The sequence below is a fragment of the Peromyscus maniculatus genome, chromosome 9 (genome assembly GCF_049852395.1).
Source record: "Peromyscus maniculatus bairdii isolate BWxNUB_F1_BW_parent chromosome 9, HU_Pman_BW_mat_3.1, whole genome shotgun sequence".
Taxonomy (NCBI): domain Eukaryota; kingdom Metazoa; phylum Chordata; class Mammalia; order Rodentia; family Cricetidae; genus Peromyscus; species Peromyscus maniculatus.
The window spans coordinates 47,063,368-47,081,446 of NC_134860.1; the positions used below are offsets into that span (position 1 = coordinate 47,063,368).

Below are 18,079 nucleotides of genomic sequence, written 5' to 3' on the forward strand. Positions count from 1 at the left end.
CAGCACACACAATCAGCAAGCACTATACAGACTGCACGAAACATGGGGTGGTGGCAGATGCCTGTGTTCCTAGAAGTCAAGAGGTGGAGGAGGCAAGAGGACCAGAAGTTCAGGTCATCCATTGATGCACACTCAGATATGTGAGGTCTGTCTCAAAACAAACAAACAAAGCCAGAAAAACAAAACCACATCTCTAGACTTTTGTCATTAGCAAAACAAATAAATGAATGAGCCAATGAGTAATCAGAGAATTTTAGGAAATGAGGAGTAATGGCGACCTGGGAAATACTTCATTATTGGAGCTTAAACTTGTCAGTCATCTCTGTTCTGAAAATGAGCTGAGCACTGCAAGAGGCATCACTGAGAAGAGAAATTTCTACAATGTCTAACTAGAAGCAGAACTTTGAAACGGGAAGAAAATGTCTACTAGTGGTGGGGTCTAATATACTATGAACAGTAGCTTAAGTCCCACAACGTTCTTTGTGCCATGACCGTCCCAGTCTAATGTTGTACGTGATGCAAATGCACACCCTCAGTTTCATCCTTGAAAACCAGCCTTTCTCACCAATAGGGGACCATGCACACAGTTCTGGGTACATAGCACTGAAGCTTGAGGGCATCTGAGCTAGATATAACAACATTGTTGTTGATGTTCCATGGTCTATGGCTTATAGACTCGAAAACAATAAAAATTAAAACAATCATGACCTTTAGAAACCTAAATGGATTTTGGGTGGGTCCAACAGAAGTCAGTATATAAAGCTCCAGGATTAACCTTTTTAAAGTTTTTTTTTTTTAAAGGGGAAGCCAATATATGCTGATGTGTGTGGAGGAAATGAGTGATTTAAATAGTACAGCAATCAGCATGAAGAATCTTTGACAGTTCTATGCTTTATAATATGTGTTTTAGAAAAATCTATCATGAGTGGCGGTGACCCATGCCTTTAATCCTAGCACTTGGGAGGCAGAGCCAGGTGGATCTCTGTGAGTTCAAGGCCAGCCTGGGCTACAGAGTGAGATCCAGGACAGCCACCAAAAACTACACAGAAAAACCCTGTCTTGAAAAACAAAACAAAACAAAAAAACCACCACTTTATGACACTATAACATCACAGTAGTTTAAAGACAAAGCTATATATTTTCAAAAAATTTATTGATTTAGTAGTTAAATAGTGTGGGTGGATAGAGAAGATTAGAATTATGAAGGTGATACTGAAATGATAGATTTAGGGTGACATTTTCTGAAAGATATGGTTGTTTTAGTATAAGACATTGTGATGGTTAATGTTGGCTGTTATCTTGGGTGATTCTAAAAACCACTTGCCTCTGAGCATGCCCAGGAGGGATTGTCAACTAGGTTAATTGAGGTGGGAAGACCCACCCTGAACGTGGTACCCATGCATAGGCTGGGCTCCTGAACCAAATGAAAGAGAAAGTGAGCTGCGTCTACTGAGCCCTCTACTTCCCAGCTGGATGAAGTGTAGCCAGCTGCCTCCTACTCTTGACACCACACTTTCCCTACTGGACTTCACTACCTGAAACCGTGAGCCAGAATAAACACCTGCTCCCTTAAGTTGCTTCTCTCAGGTATTTTGTTGCTTCAGTGAGGCGACAGTTCCATCCTTCTCCCTTTGGTTTTACGCACATTCCTATGTATTGCCTGAACCTCACAGCTTATGTTATGCACACTGGAGATGGGGAAGACTCTATGTGCACAGGTGCATGTGGACGACGGAGGCTTAGGACAAGTGTCTTGTCAGTTGCTCTCCATCTTATGTGTTGAGTCAGGGCCTCTCACTGAGCCCAGAGCTCACTGGGTTGGCTGGCTTGGTTTGGCTAGCAAGCCTCAAGGGTTCCCCCATCTCCGCCTCTCTAAAACTGGGATTGTAGATGCATGCTGCCATGACTTGGCTTTTTATGCGTGTACTAAAGATCCAAACTCAGGTCCTCAAGCTCATGGGGCAAACACTTTCTCAGTGTAGCAATCTCCCTAGCCCTGACTTGGGCTTCTATACAAATGAGATTGTAGCTGGAATTTTCTCCAGTCCTGGCCAGGCCTGCAGCCACTCAGACCCAAATAAACACACAGAGGCTTATATTAATTAAAACTGTATGGCCTAATGGCTCAGGCTAACTATTAACTAGTTCTTACACTTAAATTAACCCATAATTCTTATTTATGTTTAGCCACGTGGCTTGGTACCTTTTCTCAGTTCTGCCTTCACATCTTGCTTCCTCTGTGTCTGGCTGGCGACTCCTGACTCAGTCTTCTTGTTCCCAGAAATCTCTCTGCTTGTCCTGCCTATACTTCCTGCCTGGCTACTAGCCAATCAGCACTTCATTTTTAACCAATCAAAGCAACACATTTACAGCATACAGAGTGATATCCACAGCATGAGATTAACTTTACATGAACTCTACTTTGACTGATACTATTTATCCCCATTTTACGGACCTAGAGAGACAGGGTCACAGGAGTGAAGCAATAAATATACTTAAATTTTCTCTTTAAAAAATGAAACAATGCAGAAAAATCTATGGTTTGTCAGACCCTGCTCTAGGAACAGGAGAATGTGCCTTCTGTCAGGAGAGAGTGTACTGTTGGGGCTCAGGGACGGACTTTGATCCCAATTTCTGTGACTTTCTCCAACTGTATCCAAGTCATGCCTCTGGAAAGGGCAGGGGCCACATGAAAATAGTAAAACTCACAGAATTGTACACCAAAAAGAGTGATGCTCACTGTATGTATGTTGTACTTAATTATTTTATATGACTATATGTGTGATTTATCATGTGAATATATAAACCAAAAATTTAAAGGTAGTTTTGTTTTAAAGAGGCAGCAGAAAATAGAGCTTGCCTTCTGTCTCACTAGAGGCTAAACTTCTCATCCTGTCTTCCAGAGAGAAACAAAAAAAAAATGGTGGACACACCATTAAATCAGTGAAGGCTGGAACAGAGGTGTCTGCATTGCCAGACCCTGACTACCAGGATGCTCAGGTCTGTGTCTGAGCTTGGCTCTATCCCACTCACAAGAGAAAGCAAAGTGAAATGCTTTTGGAAGACAGGGAAAGTAGTCCAAGAGGTTCTCTGTGATGGGCAAGGAGTCTTTGCTAGAACCTGTGGCAAGAGTAGTCAAGTGTGAAGCCTCTGGGGTAAGGCATCCTGAGAACACTATCTGGCTGTGACCTTGTGCATGAACCCGTCCTTTCTGGATCTGGTCTCCTTATATATGAAACAGGCGAATAATCCTGACCTCTTTTGATTCATATAGGAAGAACTCAATACTGTGTTATATATTATAGTATTATATCATCCCTGTAAGCTCCTGCCTGTGGGGCTGTGCAGCAAGAATGGAAGCAATGGGGAGAACGGCCAACTTTGTGACCCACAATCTCTCCATCATCAAAGCAATGTGTGGCGATACTTCACTTCTTGTGACAATTCCCATTGTCAACTTGACTGGATTTGGAATCACCTAGGAGACACACCTCTGGGTACACCTGCAAGTGTGCTTCCAGAGGGAAGACATACCCCAAACGTGGGTGGCACCATCCCATTGGCTGGGGTTCCAGACTGGGTCGAGAGGACCGAGAAGGAAGCAAGCTGTTGGGTCAGTTTCCATCTCTACCTGCTTCCTGGCTGCAGACACGATGTGACCAACCTCTCACCCCTGCCACCGTGCCTTTCCTGCCATAATGAACTATATCTTGGAACTGTGCACCACAACAAACTCTTCCTTCTACAGAGTTCTTGTGGGCAATTTTGTTAGAGCAACCAGAAAAGTAAGCCGTGGATTTCCATTTCTAGCAATTTCAGCAGCTGGCAAGGCTAATTGCCTGCAGACATCTCCCTCCATGAGATCCTAATTAATAGTGATCTCATTAAAAAAAAAAAAATTTCTTCAACTTTATATTTTTTAAGAAACTTTTTATTGATTCTTTGTGGATTTCACATCATGCATCCCACTCATCTTCCCTTGCAACTCTCCCTCCCTAATAAAATAAAGACAAAAAAAAAAATCTTGCCATGGAAGCTGTAGTGTGTCACAGTGAGTCACACAGTATACCCTTTAGTCCATACATCTTTATATGCAAATGTTCATTGCAATGAGTCATTGGTCTGGTTTGAGGCCTCTGGCTACAGTAAGGATTAATACTGGATCCTCACTGGGACTCTTCTTGGATATCCTGTTGTGAGAGACGGTGCTTCCAGGACAGATCACATGACCGGCTGCTTGGTCTGCTTTTGAGATAGGGTCTCAGTGTGGAGTCCAGGTTGGCCTGGAAGTCACTATGCCATCCAAGGAACTCATGGTGATCAAGAACTGGGATTACAGGTTTAGGCGAGAGAAAGAGAGAGAGAGAGAGAGAGAGAGAGAGAGAGAGAGAGAGAGAGAGAGAGAGAGAGAGAGATCAGCAAACCACAGCTGGAGTAGAGTGAAGCCTCTTTAGAAAGCTTCAGGAAAGCAATGGAAAACCCTTGTCTTCAGTCCCTCCTGGGTCCCTCCCAGCCTTTGCCAATGTATTAGGCTCGTTCTCAGGTGATGACTTGGAGTGCTTAGCTCTAGGGAGCCCCTTTTCCTTCGTTGTTTTGTCAATATTTTTTTTCAGTTGCAAATGTTGTTTATTTGACAACAAAGCCTGTCTCTATCTGAGACTGGGACGTAGGTTAAATGGATGCCCCAAGCTGATTTCAAGCTGATTTTCAGTGACTCTGCCTTTTGTTTAGTTAACTTATTGATGCGTTCAGACCCTTGTTCTTTGGAGTGGGGACAGCATCTCCTTCAGCAGGTGATTCTGCATCTTAGAGCTCACTTGCCATTGCTGCAGCTCCACCATGGTCAGCCCTACTGATGTGGGGTTCCCCCCCTCCTCCCCGGCACAGCAACCTCTGTGTGTGAACAATACAGGACACATGCAGCGTTCTCCTGGGAGAACTCACACTGGGAAAACTTAATGAGCATTCCAGTTGGTGGGCAGCGTAGCAGACAGGTTGTGGATGAGGATATCTGTTGGAAAGCCCAGAACAACTCGAGGCTGGAGTGTGGAGCAGCAGGAGATGAAATGAGAACATAGGCAGTGACCAGATTCGGAAAGACCTGGGACCCCCTGTTATGATAGAAGTTTGGCTGCATTTTTTTTTAAAGATTTATTTTTACTTATGAGTTTGTGCTTATGTGCTTATAGGGCATGTGTGTACAGGTTTTGTAGGATGCTAGAAGAGGGCACCAGATACCCCGGAGCCGGAGTTGCAGGCAGTTTTGAGCCACCCTCCATGGGTTCTGGGAAGCAAACTTGGTCCTCTGGAGGGATGGTAAGCACTCTGGACCACTGAGTCAGCTCTCCAGTCCTGGCAATTGTTTTCTAAGCAGGAGAGTGATGTGGCCAGATGCTTTCCATGAGGTCACTCTGCATCAGCACAGTGCTTCTAGAAGTTCAGCTTATGGGGCTGGGGATGGAGCTCTGGTCCAAGTGACATGGGGTATGAAGGCCTCCTCCATACAGATGGTGGATGAAGCAGGAGCCAGGTGGAGAGGGTAGGGGTGCTAGATTCACTGTAGCATTCATGGGTATCCACGAAGGCTGAACTACACACAGGGCAAAGGGTGCTCGAGGGATAAGGGGTTGATGTATATTACATAAATGTGCCTGTGAGCACAGGAAACTTCATGCATCTATCAGAGCCTCTCTCTGACAGTAAGAGATGCTGTGAGCCTGTCTTATGAGTGCCTGCAAAGCACTTAGAATCTACAAGAGGAAAGACCTCTATGCAGAGCTTAAAAGCTTTTTTGTCTTTTTCTCTCAGAGATGCAAAACACAATGCAGCATGCCATTTCTTATGTCTTATTCTAAGACATCAAACGTCCCCTCAGTGACATCTGTTTGCTGTCCCCTCACTTTCCTTCCCCTGCCCATTATGGATATTTATTTGATGAAGTTTCAAATCTGTTTGCATCTCAGTGCTCAAGAAGCTGAGGCAGGAGGATACTGAGTTCAAGTTTGACTCTGTCTCAAAGCAAAATTAAGGAGCTGGGGATATAGGTATATTGGTGGAGTGTTTGCCTGGCATGTTTACGAAGCCCCGGGCTTGATATCTAGCTTGACATAAACAAACTGGACATAGTGGTGCAATCCAGTGCTTGGGAGGTGGAGGCAGGAGCATCGGAAGTTCAAGGTCATCTTTGAGAACATAGTGAGTCTGAGGCTACCCTGAGCTACATAAAAGCCTGTCTTAAAGCAATAACTGAACCCCAAACCGAACCGAAACAACACGTGAAAGGTTTTCCTAAAGAAATGACAGTACCCACCTGGGTGTCTGTTCACGGTTTCATCAGGCAGTATGGTGACAACGTCATAGTGCTTGCTCCTGGGCATGCTCTCGGTGATTTTATTGCCGTTATGGTCCTTCAGCTTTTGCATATCAAGTCTCGCTTTACTCTGAAGACTGTGCAACTTCATTTGGGCCTGAAATGATAAGGTGGAAGTGGTTAATAGTCTCCCAAACTGTCTTCTCCAGAACAAACGCAGCCACAACAAAAGCATGGACAGTTCACAGACCTGGCCACCCTTGAACACATTGGGATGGTTTTGTTCTCATCACGTTCTGTGGCACCTTTATTCCGAGGCTTGTCAGGAGACAGACGAGCATGCTCACTGGCTTACAGAGGCGTGGATCAAGGAAACGAGGGTCCCCGTCAGCCTCTGTCTGTAGGTGAGGTTTTGGAATTGCAGAGGATAGAACTACAGGCTGGTTCCTTAGAGGGGGTGGGGGGCTCGGGGTATGACAGTGGCAGAGCCTTCCTGGAGAAAGGTGTCCTCCCAAATTCTTAGGTTGGAAACATGACCCTCCCGATTCTTATGCTAATTTGTAGGTGGGTTTTTTGTTTTTTTTTAAAGAGAAGTTCGGGTGGTGAGGGTTTCGCCCTTAGGACAGAGTGAAACTGTTATCCCAGGAGAGGCTAGTTATCCCTGGTGAGTTATAAAGGCTGCCTTGACTGCCTTGGTTTGCTCTGGCTCCCGACTCCTCACTCTCATGAACATTGTCGCCTACCATGTCCTCTGCTGTGTTGCGCCACCTCTTATCAACTACCGGTATCTCAGTCTTAGACTCCCCCGCCCCCAGAACAATGAGCAATATATTTATCATCTGGGGGGGTTGAAAGAAAACGGCCGCCAGAGGGAGTGGCTCTATTAGGAGGCGTGGCCTAGTTGGAGTGGGTGTGGCCTAGTTGGAGTGGGTGTGGCCTTGCTGGAGTGGGTGTGGCCTTGTTGGAGGAAGTGTGTCGCTGTGGAGTTGGGGTTTGAGGTCTCATACATGCTCAAGATACCACCCCGTGTCTGAGACCACTTCCTGTTGCCATCAAGTCAAGATGTAGGACATTCAGCTCCTTCTCCAGCACCATGTCTGCTCACATGCTGCCAATGTCCCACCATGATGATAATGGACTGAACCTCTGAACTGTAAGTAGCCACTCCAGTGAAATGCTTTCCCTTTATAAGAATTGCATGGTCATGTGTCTCTTCACAGCGATGGAAACCCTAGCTCAGACATCATCTTTATTAATTACCACATCTCTGGTATTCTCTTATAGCAGCAGAAATGGACGAAGACAAAAGCCTTGCCTGTTTCTTCTTTTGGAAACAGGGTTACATTCCATAGCTCGGCTGTCCTGAAACTTTCTGTGTCACCCAGGCTGGCCTAGACCTTGTGGTAGTCCTCCTCTACAGCCCCCCCTCCCCCAAGCATGGATACAAGTGTGCCTAGTACAAGGTGTTTCTCACTAGCAAATTCTATGGCATGAGTTAATAGGGAGAGGCCTGTGTATCAGAATAAAGACTGACCTCGATCCCCTCTCCTACTAAACCAAGAAAGAAATATTATTTACCTTATTTTCTGGCTACAGCTGGAAGGTCAAAGGTTATTACAAGAGACACAAGCTAGGCTTTTGCACATCTTTAATCCTAACATTCAGGAGGCAGAAGGTCATCTTGGCCCACACAGTGAGTTCCAGGCCAGCCAGGGCTATATAGCGAGACTCTTTCTTAAAAAACAAACCAAAGAGACAAAGAAAAAGGGACACTTGAGGGACCAGTGAGATGACCCAGTGGCTAAGGGAGCTTGCTGCAAAGCCTGGCAAATTTGAGTTTGATAACCGGAACCCATATGATGGAAAAAAAAAAAAAACAACCTACTACTAAAAATTAGCCTGTGACCTCTAGACGTGTACTGTGGCATGTGTATGTGCTCTCTCCCTCACAAAATAAAGAAATAATCGAGAGAGGAGAGGGAGAGAGAGAGAGAGAGAGAGAGGGAGGGAGGGAGAGAGAGATGCTTGAAGCACAGATCTAATATTGTAGAGAAGTGAAAAAAAAAAGACTCATCAAGGCTTGGGACAAAAGGTCATCTTCCTGTTTTTCCCAGCTCAGGCAGTGGCAGCTTCTGCTCTGTTGCTGAGAACAGACTGGACTCGGCAGGACAGTGACGGTACCCTCCAAATTTGGTAAACATGACCCCCTTCTCTTTACCTCCTGTCTCTTATGGTTTATCTCCAGCATTTTCATCTTATGTAAATACTGTCTCTTCCCAGAAGTGTACATTGGAAGCTGCATTTTCTTCTCAAGTTCCTGCTATGAAAGATGATATATTTATTAGTATGGATGGGGAAATGGTAATTTACTGCCTTCAACCCTTCTTGGAGCAGGAGATCTTAATCCCTGGTAATCTGTAGCCGGTCTCCTGTCTTGGTGAAAGTACACTGCAGCTGTGTCCCTGACAAGTCGTTTGTGTAGCTGTCAGAGAATGAAGTGGCACTCTGCCGTGTAGCTGATAGTGTTTTAAGGGTCTTTGCAGGGTTTTGGATTCGAGGGTTTTTAACAATTTCATTTTGATAATCTCACGTTGACAACAGTCCATTTCCCCTGCCAACAGATGCTTTTACTATCTGTCTAGAAAGGTGTCCTGGTCTGATGAGACCTTCCTTTCTCTTCCTGTGTCTTCTATCATTGACCGACTGGCTGTGCAGTAAGAGGAGGTGGTTCAGTAGAACCTATTTCTCTACAGTATATTTTCACATTTGAATACATGCCCAAGGGAGCATGGCCGGTGAGGGGGGATTTGAAGCGACTGCTTCTGTGTCTGGTGGTCTCCCCTTAGTTTGTCCCAAAATTCAGTGGCACAGTCAAGGTGGCTATTGAGGACGAGCAGAGGTGAAGATAGTTTCGTTTGTCACTTGCTGTTGTCCAGAGGTAAAGGAGAGAGTTGATGACAGCCCTTTGTGCGGCTCTGTGGACAATGTGTGGGATAGTGCAGGAAGGCCGGGGGAGGATGTCCCCACTGTCAGCGCCTTAAACATGAACTCAAGGACCTACAGCGCTCAGGTGTCCCTTACCCGGCCACACAGCAGTGTCTGGCTGGCTCCAGGATGAGTCAGGACGGGGTATGAAAGTGACCCCGACTAACAGCTTTCATTTTTACTCAGCAGGACAAAGCTAACAGAAGACCTTTCCTGGGATTACATTTTGATGGAGGTTGTGGCCCAGAAGTCAGGAACAACTTCTAATAAGATCTTCCCTGGAGTCAGAGCAGAGGGAGTGCGAAACTCGGGAGAGGTGAAGGGAAGAGCCATGCTGGCTTGCCTCCACCGCAGATTTAAAAAACCTTTAGAATCATTGGTTTCCATGTAAAATCCCCCTTTCATCTACATAGCTCTGTTTGCGCCACAAAGCAAACAGAGCCTGGCCTCTTCCAAGAGTGAAGAGCACTTGCCAGTTGGAGGCAGGCATGGGCAAGCGCTGAAGCTTCAAACATTCTACCTGCCAAGGACTGAACTGTCTGCTTCGCCTTTGAACTCCTGTGTGAAGGGGAAACATGAAAAGAGTGACTCCCCCAGGCTCCCCCGCTCCCCCAGCCAGGAACTGCCACAGCTCACCTTTGCTTTGTGTCTTGTTCTGGCTTCTTGCTGGCTCAGGAGTCGCTCAGAGGTAATGACTTGTGGCAGGTCAATGGGCTCGAGCTTCTAGAAGTCCAATATTTAGAGTATTCAGCGTCCCTCATGCCGTGACATGATGAAGCACAAAAGCAGAGACATTTAACTACCTGAGCACTCTGTGGAAGCTGAACTTCCTCCTGGGCATGCGCAGAGAAGGTGGCTCCCACAGTATCACAGTTGTTTCCTGTGAGAAAGGCTTTTTGACCTCTGGGGTTCTTTACTGTTCTATCACACCGTTTCCAGTGAGTTATTAATCAAAATATTGGTCAGAGAATTGAGCACTTTTTCTCCTGTACTGATGGGCCATGTTCAAAGTCACCCAATAGCTGGGGTCTTAGAGCAGTAGAGATTCGACACCGGAGACACACCTATCTTCCCTTGACCGCCAAGCTGAGTGTCCCAGTGCTTAGGAAGTGACATATTTTGAAGGTCTCTAGAGACGCTCCCTCACTAATCATGAGTGACAAGACACACTCAAAAGGAAAGTGCAAAGTGTTAACAAATGATAGGACCATCTTTTTCTAGCAGGGGGTAGGCTTTGGGGGAGACATTTTATCGGAACTTGAAAGGGTCACTAAAACTGAGCAGAACTATTTCCATGGGTTTGTCTAACTCGCCTCTTTCCTTCTCTCTCTGTTGTACATGTATGTGTGGGTACACCCATTCGTGTGTGCACATGTAGAGAGCAAGGGTTGATGTCTGGTGTCTTAGACAGCTCTCAAGGCTATTTTTATTTGTATTTTATGTGAGGCAGGGTCTCTCACTGAACTTGTGACTAACGGTTTCCACTAGATGGCTAGGCAGTGAGCCCCTGGGAACATCTCTTTTCACAACTCCTCCCGCCCCAGTCTTCCTGGGGTTATGGACGGGCACTGTCATAACTGAGTACTTCCAGACCTGGGGTTTTAGATTTTTTGTGTGGGTGTTGGGTATCCAAAGTCTGCACTGCATGCGCTTTACCCACTCAGTCTTGCCTGGCCCACAGCCTAGCCTTCCTTCACCTCAGAGAACACTGGGCTCTACAAGCTGACCATGGGAGACAAAGCTGGTCTCCTCACGTTGACGTGCATGTGTGTGTGGGGGTGGGGGGGTCTGCAGAGTTTGTTCACTCAGGGTGACAGCTGAGTTCTTCACATCCAGGCAGTCTGTCTGTGTTTGAGGCAAGAACTGGCTTGTTGGAGAGTATTATTTTAAGGTGTGCTACTTTTGTTCAGGTTGCATTTGTTTAACTCTGTGATGCTGTGTTACTGGGCCTGTCTAACACACCTGATGGTCTAATAAAGAACTGAACGGCCAATGGCGAGGCAGGAGAAAGGATAGGCGGGGCTGGCAGGCAGGGAGTATATATAGAGGGAGAAATCTGGAGAGGGAGATCTAGAAGGAGCCAGAGAAGGGGAGGACATCAGGGGTCAGCCACCCAGCCACACATCCAGCCAGCCACGGAGTAAGAGTAAGAGTTACAGAAGTAAGAGAATGGGAAAAGCCCAGAGGCAAATGGTAGACAGGGCTAATTTAAAGTTAAGGAAACAAGGCAAGCTAAGGCCGGGCATTCATAATTAAGAATAAGCCTCCGTGTGTGATTTATTTGGGAGCTGGGTGGCAGGCTCCCTAAAAGAGTGAAAAAATGAACAACACTGGCTGTCTATCCTAGTCTCAGCAGAGCAGCATTTCCAGACTCCTCGGTAGTAATCAGTGGTGACTATGAGACCATTCCCATGAGGCCTGGCCCTGTACCTCAATCCAGCAGAGAAGCAATGAGAAGTGACTAACACAGGAAGGGAAGCTTGGTTGTCCCCTGCCTTTTCAGTTGTTCAGGGTGTGAAAGACGCTACTTGAGGAGGGAGCAGTTGATTGTGTCAGGATGCTGGAGGGAGAGGCCCAGGAACAGGGGAGACTCCCAGACACCCACGGGAGGAAGAGTCTATGACAGCTGGGGGTGGGGTCTGGGTCTCCTCCACATGGGCCAGTCTTCAGGATTTGTGCATGCACAAGTCTGTCCGGCTGCATAGCTATTGTTCCATATTATGTGCAGGAGTAAATGTACCATCACTTGTTCTCAGGTGAACCCGGTGTATAAATCACGAGGGTCCTCATTTTAGAAAGCTTAATGCCCAACTGGGCAGTGGCATGACTATGATTCATCTCTGATGTATACCCAGTCTCGAGCCAGGTTCTCCACCTAATTGCCCTGCAGATGCTTGATCCTCAGAATGCCCTCACATTGTGAAACAAAATCTTGCAGAATTTCGCTGGAGCTGCGGAGTCCCCAGGTCTGGGGTATGTCTTGGGAGTAGATAGTTTTCAGAGCTCCCCCAGAGACACTGAGGATTCGGTTGAAATCGTTCTGTTGGGGGGTCTGGAGTGGTCCCACATTGCCACAGATGAACAAGAGGACTGCACGGAGAGTACACTATAGAAGGTTTTGTGTGCAGTATGAACACCCAGTCTGAAGAAGCCCAGATCCTTGAGTCATTTAAAAAATAGTCTTTGGACCAGATTTTTGGTTTGACAGTATGAATGTCTGAGTCACGGCAGGCTCCTTTTCTTTATTCTCAGCCTTCCATTTAAACTCACGTTTCTGATAACGGTTAAAGAGTAGATACTGGTGAGAACGCTCCAGACAATTTTCTGAGAACAGAACACGACCGCCCGGTCTCTGTACAGAGCCACTAGATGGCAGCAAGCGACACTGCAAGTGGCTTTTCTGTCCACACAGAGTTTGGCCCCGAGAAGCCGAGCACAGAAAAAATGGTTGGGAAAGCTAGCTTCGTTTAAATATGCCAGCCGAGTGATGTTCAGAATCCTGGGTTCTCTTGCACACCCCTTGCCCTACAGTGGTAGGGAGATTCCTTGCTTTTTCCCTTGCAGAGGAAACACGCTGGAAGGAACTGCTTAGAGAAGTGGTAGGGTGGCACGTTCTCATTTTTAATATTAGGAAATATCTTATTTGTCTTAAGATTTATGAATTACTTGGCTGTTCAACACATGATCAATATCATCAGTTGGAGTATGTGCTACGGCTTTGGGGATGGAAAATAAGCCATCCACGCACCACAAATATCTGCACTTGGTGATGAACACTAACCTAGGAAAGGCTACTTTTGTTTATTAGTAAGAAAAGGAAGGTGGGTCAGAGCAACCCAAAGAAAGCATAACATTTGTTTGGCACAATGACTTAAGAGTGTGTCTTTAGACTCTGATAAGTGGAGAATGTGTTCTCTGACAGCTTTATGTAGGTGATCACCAAGACAACTTAAGGCCGAGAAAGAATTTCTGATCAAGTCCTTGCAATGCAGTTTCGTTTCAGTAACATTCTTTGTTCCCAACAGTTGTCCATGAAAGACAAAAAATGAAGCCAACATGACATGATTTGGCTTTCAGTACAAGGCAAATATTTCCCTAGATCAGAAAACAGAACAGAAATGCAAACATTTGTGGGGAGCTGATCCATAAGACATTGGGGCAGGTGAAGTCTGTGAGTTATTTATCTTGGATAAAGGGGATCAGGAAACGCTCCATGGAAGATCTAGGCTCACAGCTTGAGATCAGGGCTGAGTTATCCACCTTGCTACATATGAAAGGAGGCCTGGGGTAGAGCTGAGTAGTAAAGCATGTTCTTTTAGCATGTATGAGGCCATGGGTTCAATTCTCAGCACTGAAAACGTGAAATAAGGTGTCTGGGGCTGGGGAGATGGCTCAGTGGATAAAATGCTCATCACAAAAGTGTGAGACCTTGAGAGCTAGAAATGGGATTCTCAGGACAAACTGTCTGAACTCTGTATTGGTGAACTCCAGGTTCAGGGAGAGACTCCTTGTCAATAAATACAAAGGAGGGTCATTAAAGAAGAAACCCAACACCAATCTTTAGCCAACACACACACTCACACACACACACACTTCACACTGTAAGTTGGAAGATTCATTTCATACGACTTAGCAAAGTGTTGAATATGGAGAAGACTTCGTAGCAATAAATTCTAATGCTTTGTGTTAACTGGATAATTTCCAAGAAACAGCCAGGAAGAATAAGATATCCAAGTCAAACGCAGAACTATAAAGAAATTAAGCTAGTAGGAAAAATGATCACTTCCCTTAAAAGTCCAAGAGTCTAAAAATAGTAGTGGAGGCATGTTTTACAAAATGTTAGGAGAATAGAGAATTCCTGCTCTATAATAAATGTTTTGGAAAAGAAGAACGAGAAATCTCTTCCTTTTACAAGACTGATTCAATCTTAGTGGCAAAGCTGGTGTAAAAGTGTATTAGAAAAGTGTAGATCCATCTCAACTCGTTAAAGCAGATAAATAAAGCCTTTGGAAATCCAGCTCAGCAATGTGTACACTTAGATACTTTAGGACCAAGTCCAGTCTCTTCCAGAAATGCAAGCGTGGTTCAGCATTATAAAATTCACACTCTATCAACTAGGGAAAAGAAAGCTCATGGGGTTGTTTATTTTTATGTGGGCAGACACATCTCTGTGTGTGGGTGGATGTGATTGTTTTAATAAATGAGGACAAAAATCCATTAAATCTAACACTCAGCAGTGATAAAGTCTTAGCATGAGGTAAATGCGTGAAATTGAACGCTATGGTGCCAGGTATCTTCTGTTGGTCTCTCCAGATCTTCTCATCCACTAGCCACCTGTCCTCTGCCTGTACCCATGCCCAGCTCCCTTGCCTCCGGCTTCCTATGGGATGTAGCCAATAGGAAGGGGATGATGATGAGGTCATGTATTTGGGCTTCCAGCTCTTCACAAGGTGGTATGGGGGGACTGTCCCTCCATGGAGGTTCACTCTTGTTCTCAGTGCAACTTTCTCTACCTGGCTTTTTCCTTTCAGGCTCCAGAAATCTCTCCTCTTGCCTTGGCCTGGTTACCCATTAGCCACCTCTAACAGTTTCTGAAATATCTTTGGCTGTTTTTCTTAACCAAACTTCCTTGCAGGATAGTTACAAAGAAAACTTTCCCGAATTGCTATGATTTCAGTGTGCCACCTGTGTCTTTGGGGACTTTGCCAGTACTTATCAAAATCCTACAGCATACATTATATATGCTGAGTATCCTTTACTTGAAATTCTTGGAACTAGTAGTAGTGTTTCAAATTTGGGGTCTTATTTTGGATTTTCAAATATTTGCATGTATGTAATGAGATGTCTTGGGAATGGGACCCAAGTTAAACACTTGTTTCATGTGTTTGCTAGGTGTGCTAGCTGAAGGTAATTTTACACAGTGTTTTTGCTGTTTGGGTAGCAAACCAGTACACGGGATCAGGTGTGGAATTTTTCTCCTGTGGTAATGTCAGTGTTCAGATAAAACTGGATTTTGGAGCATTTTGGATTTTACATATTAGAATTAGGGATTCTTAATATCTTTGGAAAATAGTGTCCAGGGGAAGAGAATAGAGAAGGCCTGAGGGAATCAGGACTGCTGGGATGGGGTTTGCAATGGTTAATAGGTTGTTCAAGTGAACCTCAGAGAGATGCTGAAATTTGAACACATCTCTGGAACTCAGAATTATCCAGCTGGATTAGGTGGGCCAACATTGTGTGTGTGGGGGGGAGGGGGTAGTAGGAGGGCATTCCTATTAGGCTGCATGGTCAGAGGAGAAGGTGGGCAGGCGGGGTGTGTGTGTGTGCTGCTGATCAACTCTTCTACACAGCATGAGCAGGGGGTGCACTATTGATTAAGAGCTCCAGGCAGAGAGGCTCAGTTCTCACCTCCAGGAAGAGGTCCTCTCTGCTTGAGGAGTAGAGATGTTCAGGAAGTGGAGAGCGCCAAATATGCAACTCAAATTATTTAGGATGCAATTAGGTTTGGTTTAATAATTAAAAATACTTTTAGAATTTTCTTTGGCAGAGATCAGGCTATTAATTAGCCTGTCATGGGAACCCAGCATTTATTATTCTCTCAAAAACCCATTTGTGGTGGAAAATGTGCCGAGCCTCATTTGTGAAGATAATTATAGATGATATCTTTGGGAGTGTCTGCCAAGTTCCTAGTGATTTCCCTTTTCTCTGGGAGCTGACTCCAGAACCTACAGGGTGACTCCTCGGCCCACGTTTCTACAGTGCAAGAATGTCTTCTGCTCCCCACTCATTGGATTAGAGCTAGAATCATTAGCAAAGCTGAGCCAATAAGATCTTTCCTCCACAGGAATCTGGAATCCCAGCCATGGTCAGGCCACTCTGTCCATTTGATTGGATATATAAGATTCAAGTTTAGGGTGGCCCGAGGAACAGAGAAAGCTGATCTTTGGGGAAAATTAAGGCAGGTGTACAGAGCTCAAGCGAGCTACCTAGAGTTCTGCTTTCCAGAGCTTTGCTAAATCTAGTGTATCCTGGCTCTTGGGGTCAACAAAAAGTCCCTGTATCCTTAGAACGAAGCACACTGATATCTGTACACTCAGTGTGCTTCCCCTCTAGCAGGATGAGCCTCCTTTCATTCACTCACTCCTAGACTTTGATGTGGCACATGTCAGTGGCTGAAGATGTAAGATTGCTTAAAGCCTGGTCATTGCAATCAGATAATGTGTCTTGATTCTTTATTCTTATGGTGCTTTGCTGCTGTGTGGAGAATGGTGCCAGACTCTGAAATCTCCAAGTCCTCTTTTTGAACTCAGGGGAATCAAAACCTAACTTTAACTTATTTAGAGTTGGTAAGTATTAAAATTATTCTGTGGACTAGAGGGTGCAACACAGACATATTTCTCTGGTTGTAGTGATTTCTTCTGTTTGAGCCAATGAGTATCAGGGCTTCACAGGGACATATAATAATACTCCTTTGAAGGAACACATTTAGTTTAAGAATAAAGCCAGCTTTAGGGTGGCTCAGCTAAGCTAGAGATGTGCTCACCGTTTTATATTAGACATAGATTTATTACATTTACCCTTTATTTTTCTTGAACTAAATATTTTTGCACTTTCGAATATTTTACAAGAAGTGCTCTTTTGGAACTAAAAATGATAACCACTTTGAGTAGTAATCTTGAGCTTCCAAAGAAGACAAGTAAATAAGACCAGGCTGAAACAGAAACAGTCTTCAACAAAGAGCTCCATTAGCCCCGGAACTGGCCTGAGCATCTAGGTGAACTGTGGAGCAGGCAGGGTTTGGCTGGTTACTTCTCTCTGCTCACAGAGAGCCCATGCTTTCTGTTGTCTGATGTTCATTTCCAAGAACTCACTCTGATCTCTTTCCTTTTCTAGGATGAGATATCTTATTAGAATTTATGCTATGCATAAAAAATTCTTCCTCTGATGTCCCTAATCCCCCCTGTTTCTTCTCTTTTAGACAGGGTCTCAGGATGTAGCCCTGGCTGGCCCTGAACTCACAGAGATCTGCTTGCATCTGCCTCCTGGGTGTTAGGATTAAAGGTGTGCACCACCATATCTGGCCCCAGTCTCCCTGACTTCAACAACTGCTTGTAGCATCTAGGATGTTTAAAGGATGGAGTCGGGGGAGTTAGAGGTATCTTACACTGATGGTTAGACGTATCAGAGACCTGGCTAAGAGTTCCAGTGGGTCTTTTGGCAGGTTCCTTCACTCTGAACCATATGTAGAAAACAAAGATGACATTTTCTTATGTTGGGCTAAAGGACTAGATGAATGACAAAGATCAAGTGGCCTAGTATGGTGTTTGACTTGAATAGAAGTGGTAGTTGTTGTGATTTTCAAATACTCTCTCAACTGAATGCCAGATTTGGGTCCTTTAAATATCTAGCTAAATCTTTGTTAGCATATTTTTTTGGGTAGTGAGCCACAAAAGTGACGTCAGTTGCTAAAGGAAATTCTAATACTATGGTCTTTGCAACTGTCAACATTCTTTGTAACAGTGTTTCCATTAGCGAGGTATTTAAGGTTCTTTTATGATTATAGATAAAAAGATATTAGCATTAACGCAAAAAAGTTCCTTAAGAAGACTTTAAAATTCATCTTACTTGAATTCTTCGGGGTGGATGCCTTTTGATAATGCTTGATTCTTCATTTTTCAGTGGGATGTCAAGATACATGGGCCTGGATACTTGAAGGATGGGGGGAGGCAATAATAAATCATTAGAATAAATTTATTGTCAAATTCAGTATCCAGGCTGATCACT

General features: G+C 44.8%; 1 protein-coding gene across 14 annotated transcripts in view; it reads right to left on the reverse strand.

Annotated features, from left to right (window-relative positions):
- The window catches only part of Ccdc198 (coiled-coil domain containing 198), a 48,634-nt gene that overhangs the window by 27,166 nt on the left and 3,389 nt on the right, over positions 1-18,079 (reverse strand). For 9 of the 14 annotated variants that reach the window (XR_013042364.1, XM_076544896.1, XM_042284765.2 and 6 more), the window contains exons 3-6: positions 17,921-18,003; positions 9,932-10,018; positions 8,529-8,630; positions 6,311-6,467 (exon numbers count right to left, since the gene is read on the reverse strand). Coding sequence is in view for 13 of the 14 variants with exons in the window: in XM_076544896.1 (XP_076401011.1) it covers positions 6,311-6,467; positions 8,529-8,630; positions 9,932-10,018; positions 17,921-18,003 (429 nt within the window). In the remaining variant the exon portion in view is untranslated. The remainder of the gene's footprint in view (positions 1-6,310; positions 6,468-8,528; positions 8,631-9,931; positions 10,019-17,920; positions 18,004-18,079) is intronic. The other 5 variants (XM_042284767.2, XM_076544902.1, XM_042284766.2 and 2 more) reach the window with 2 other exon arrangements.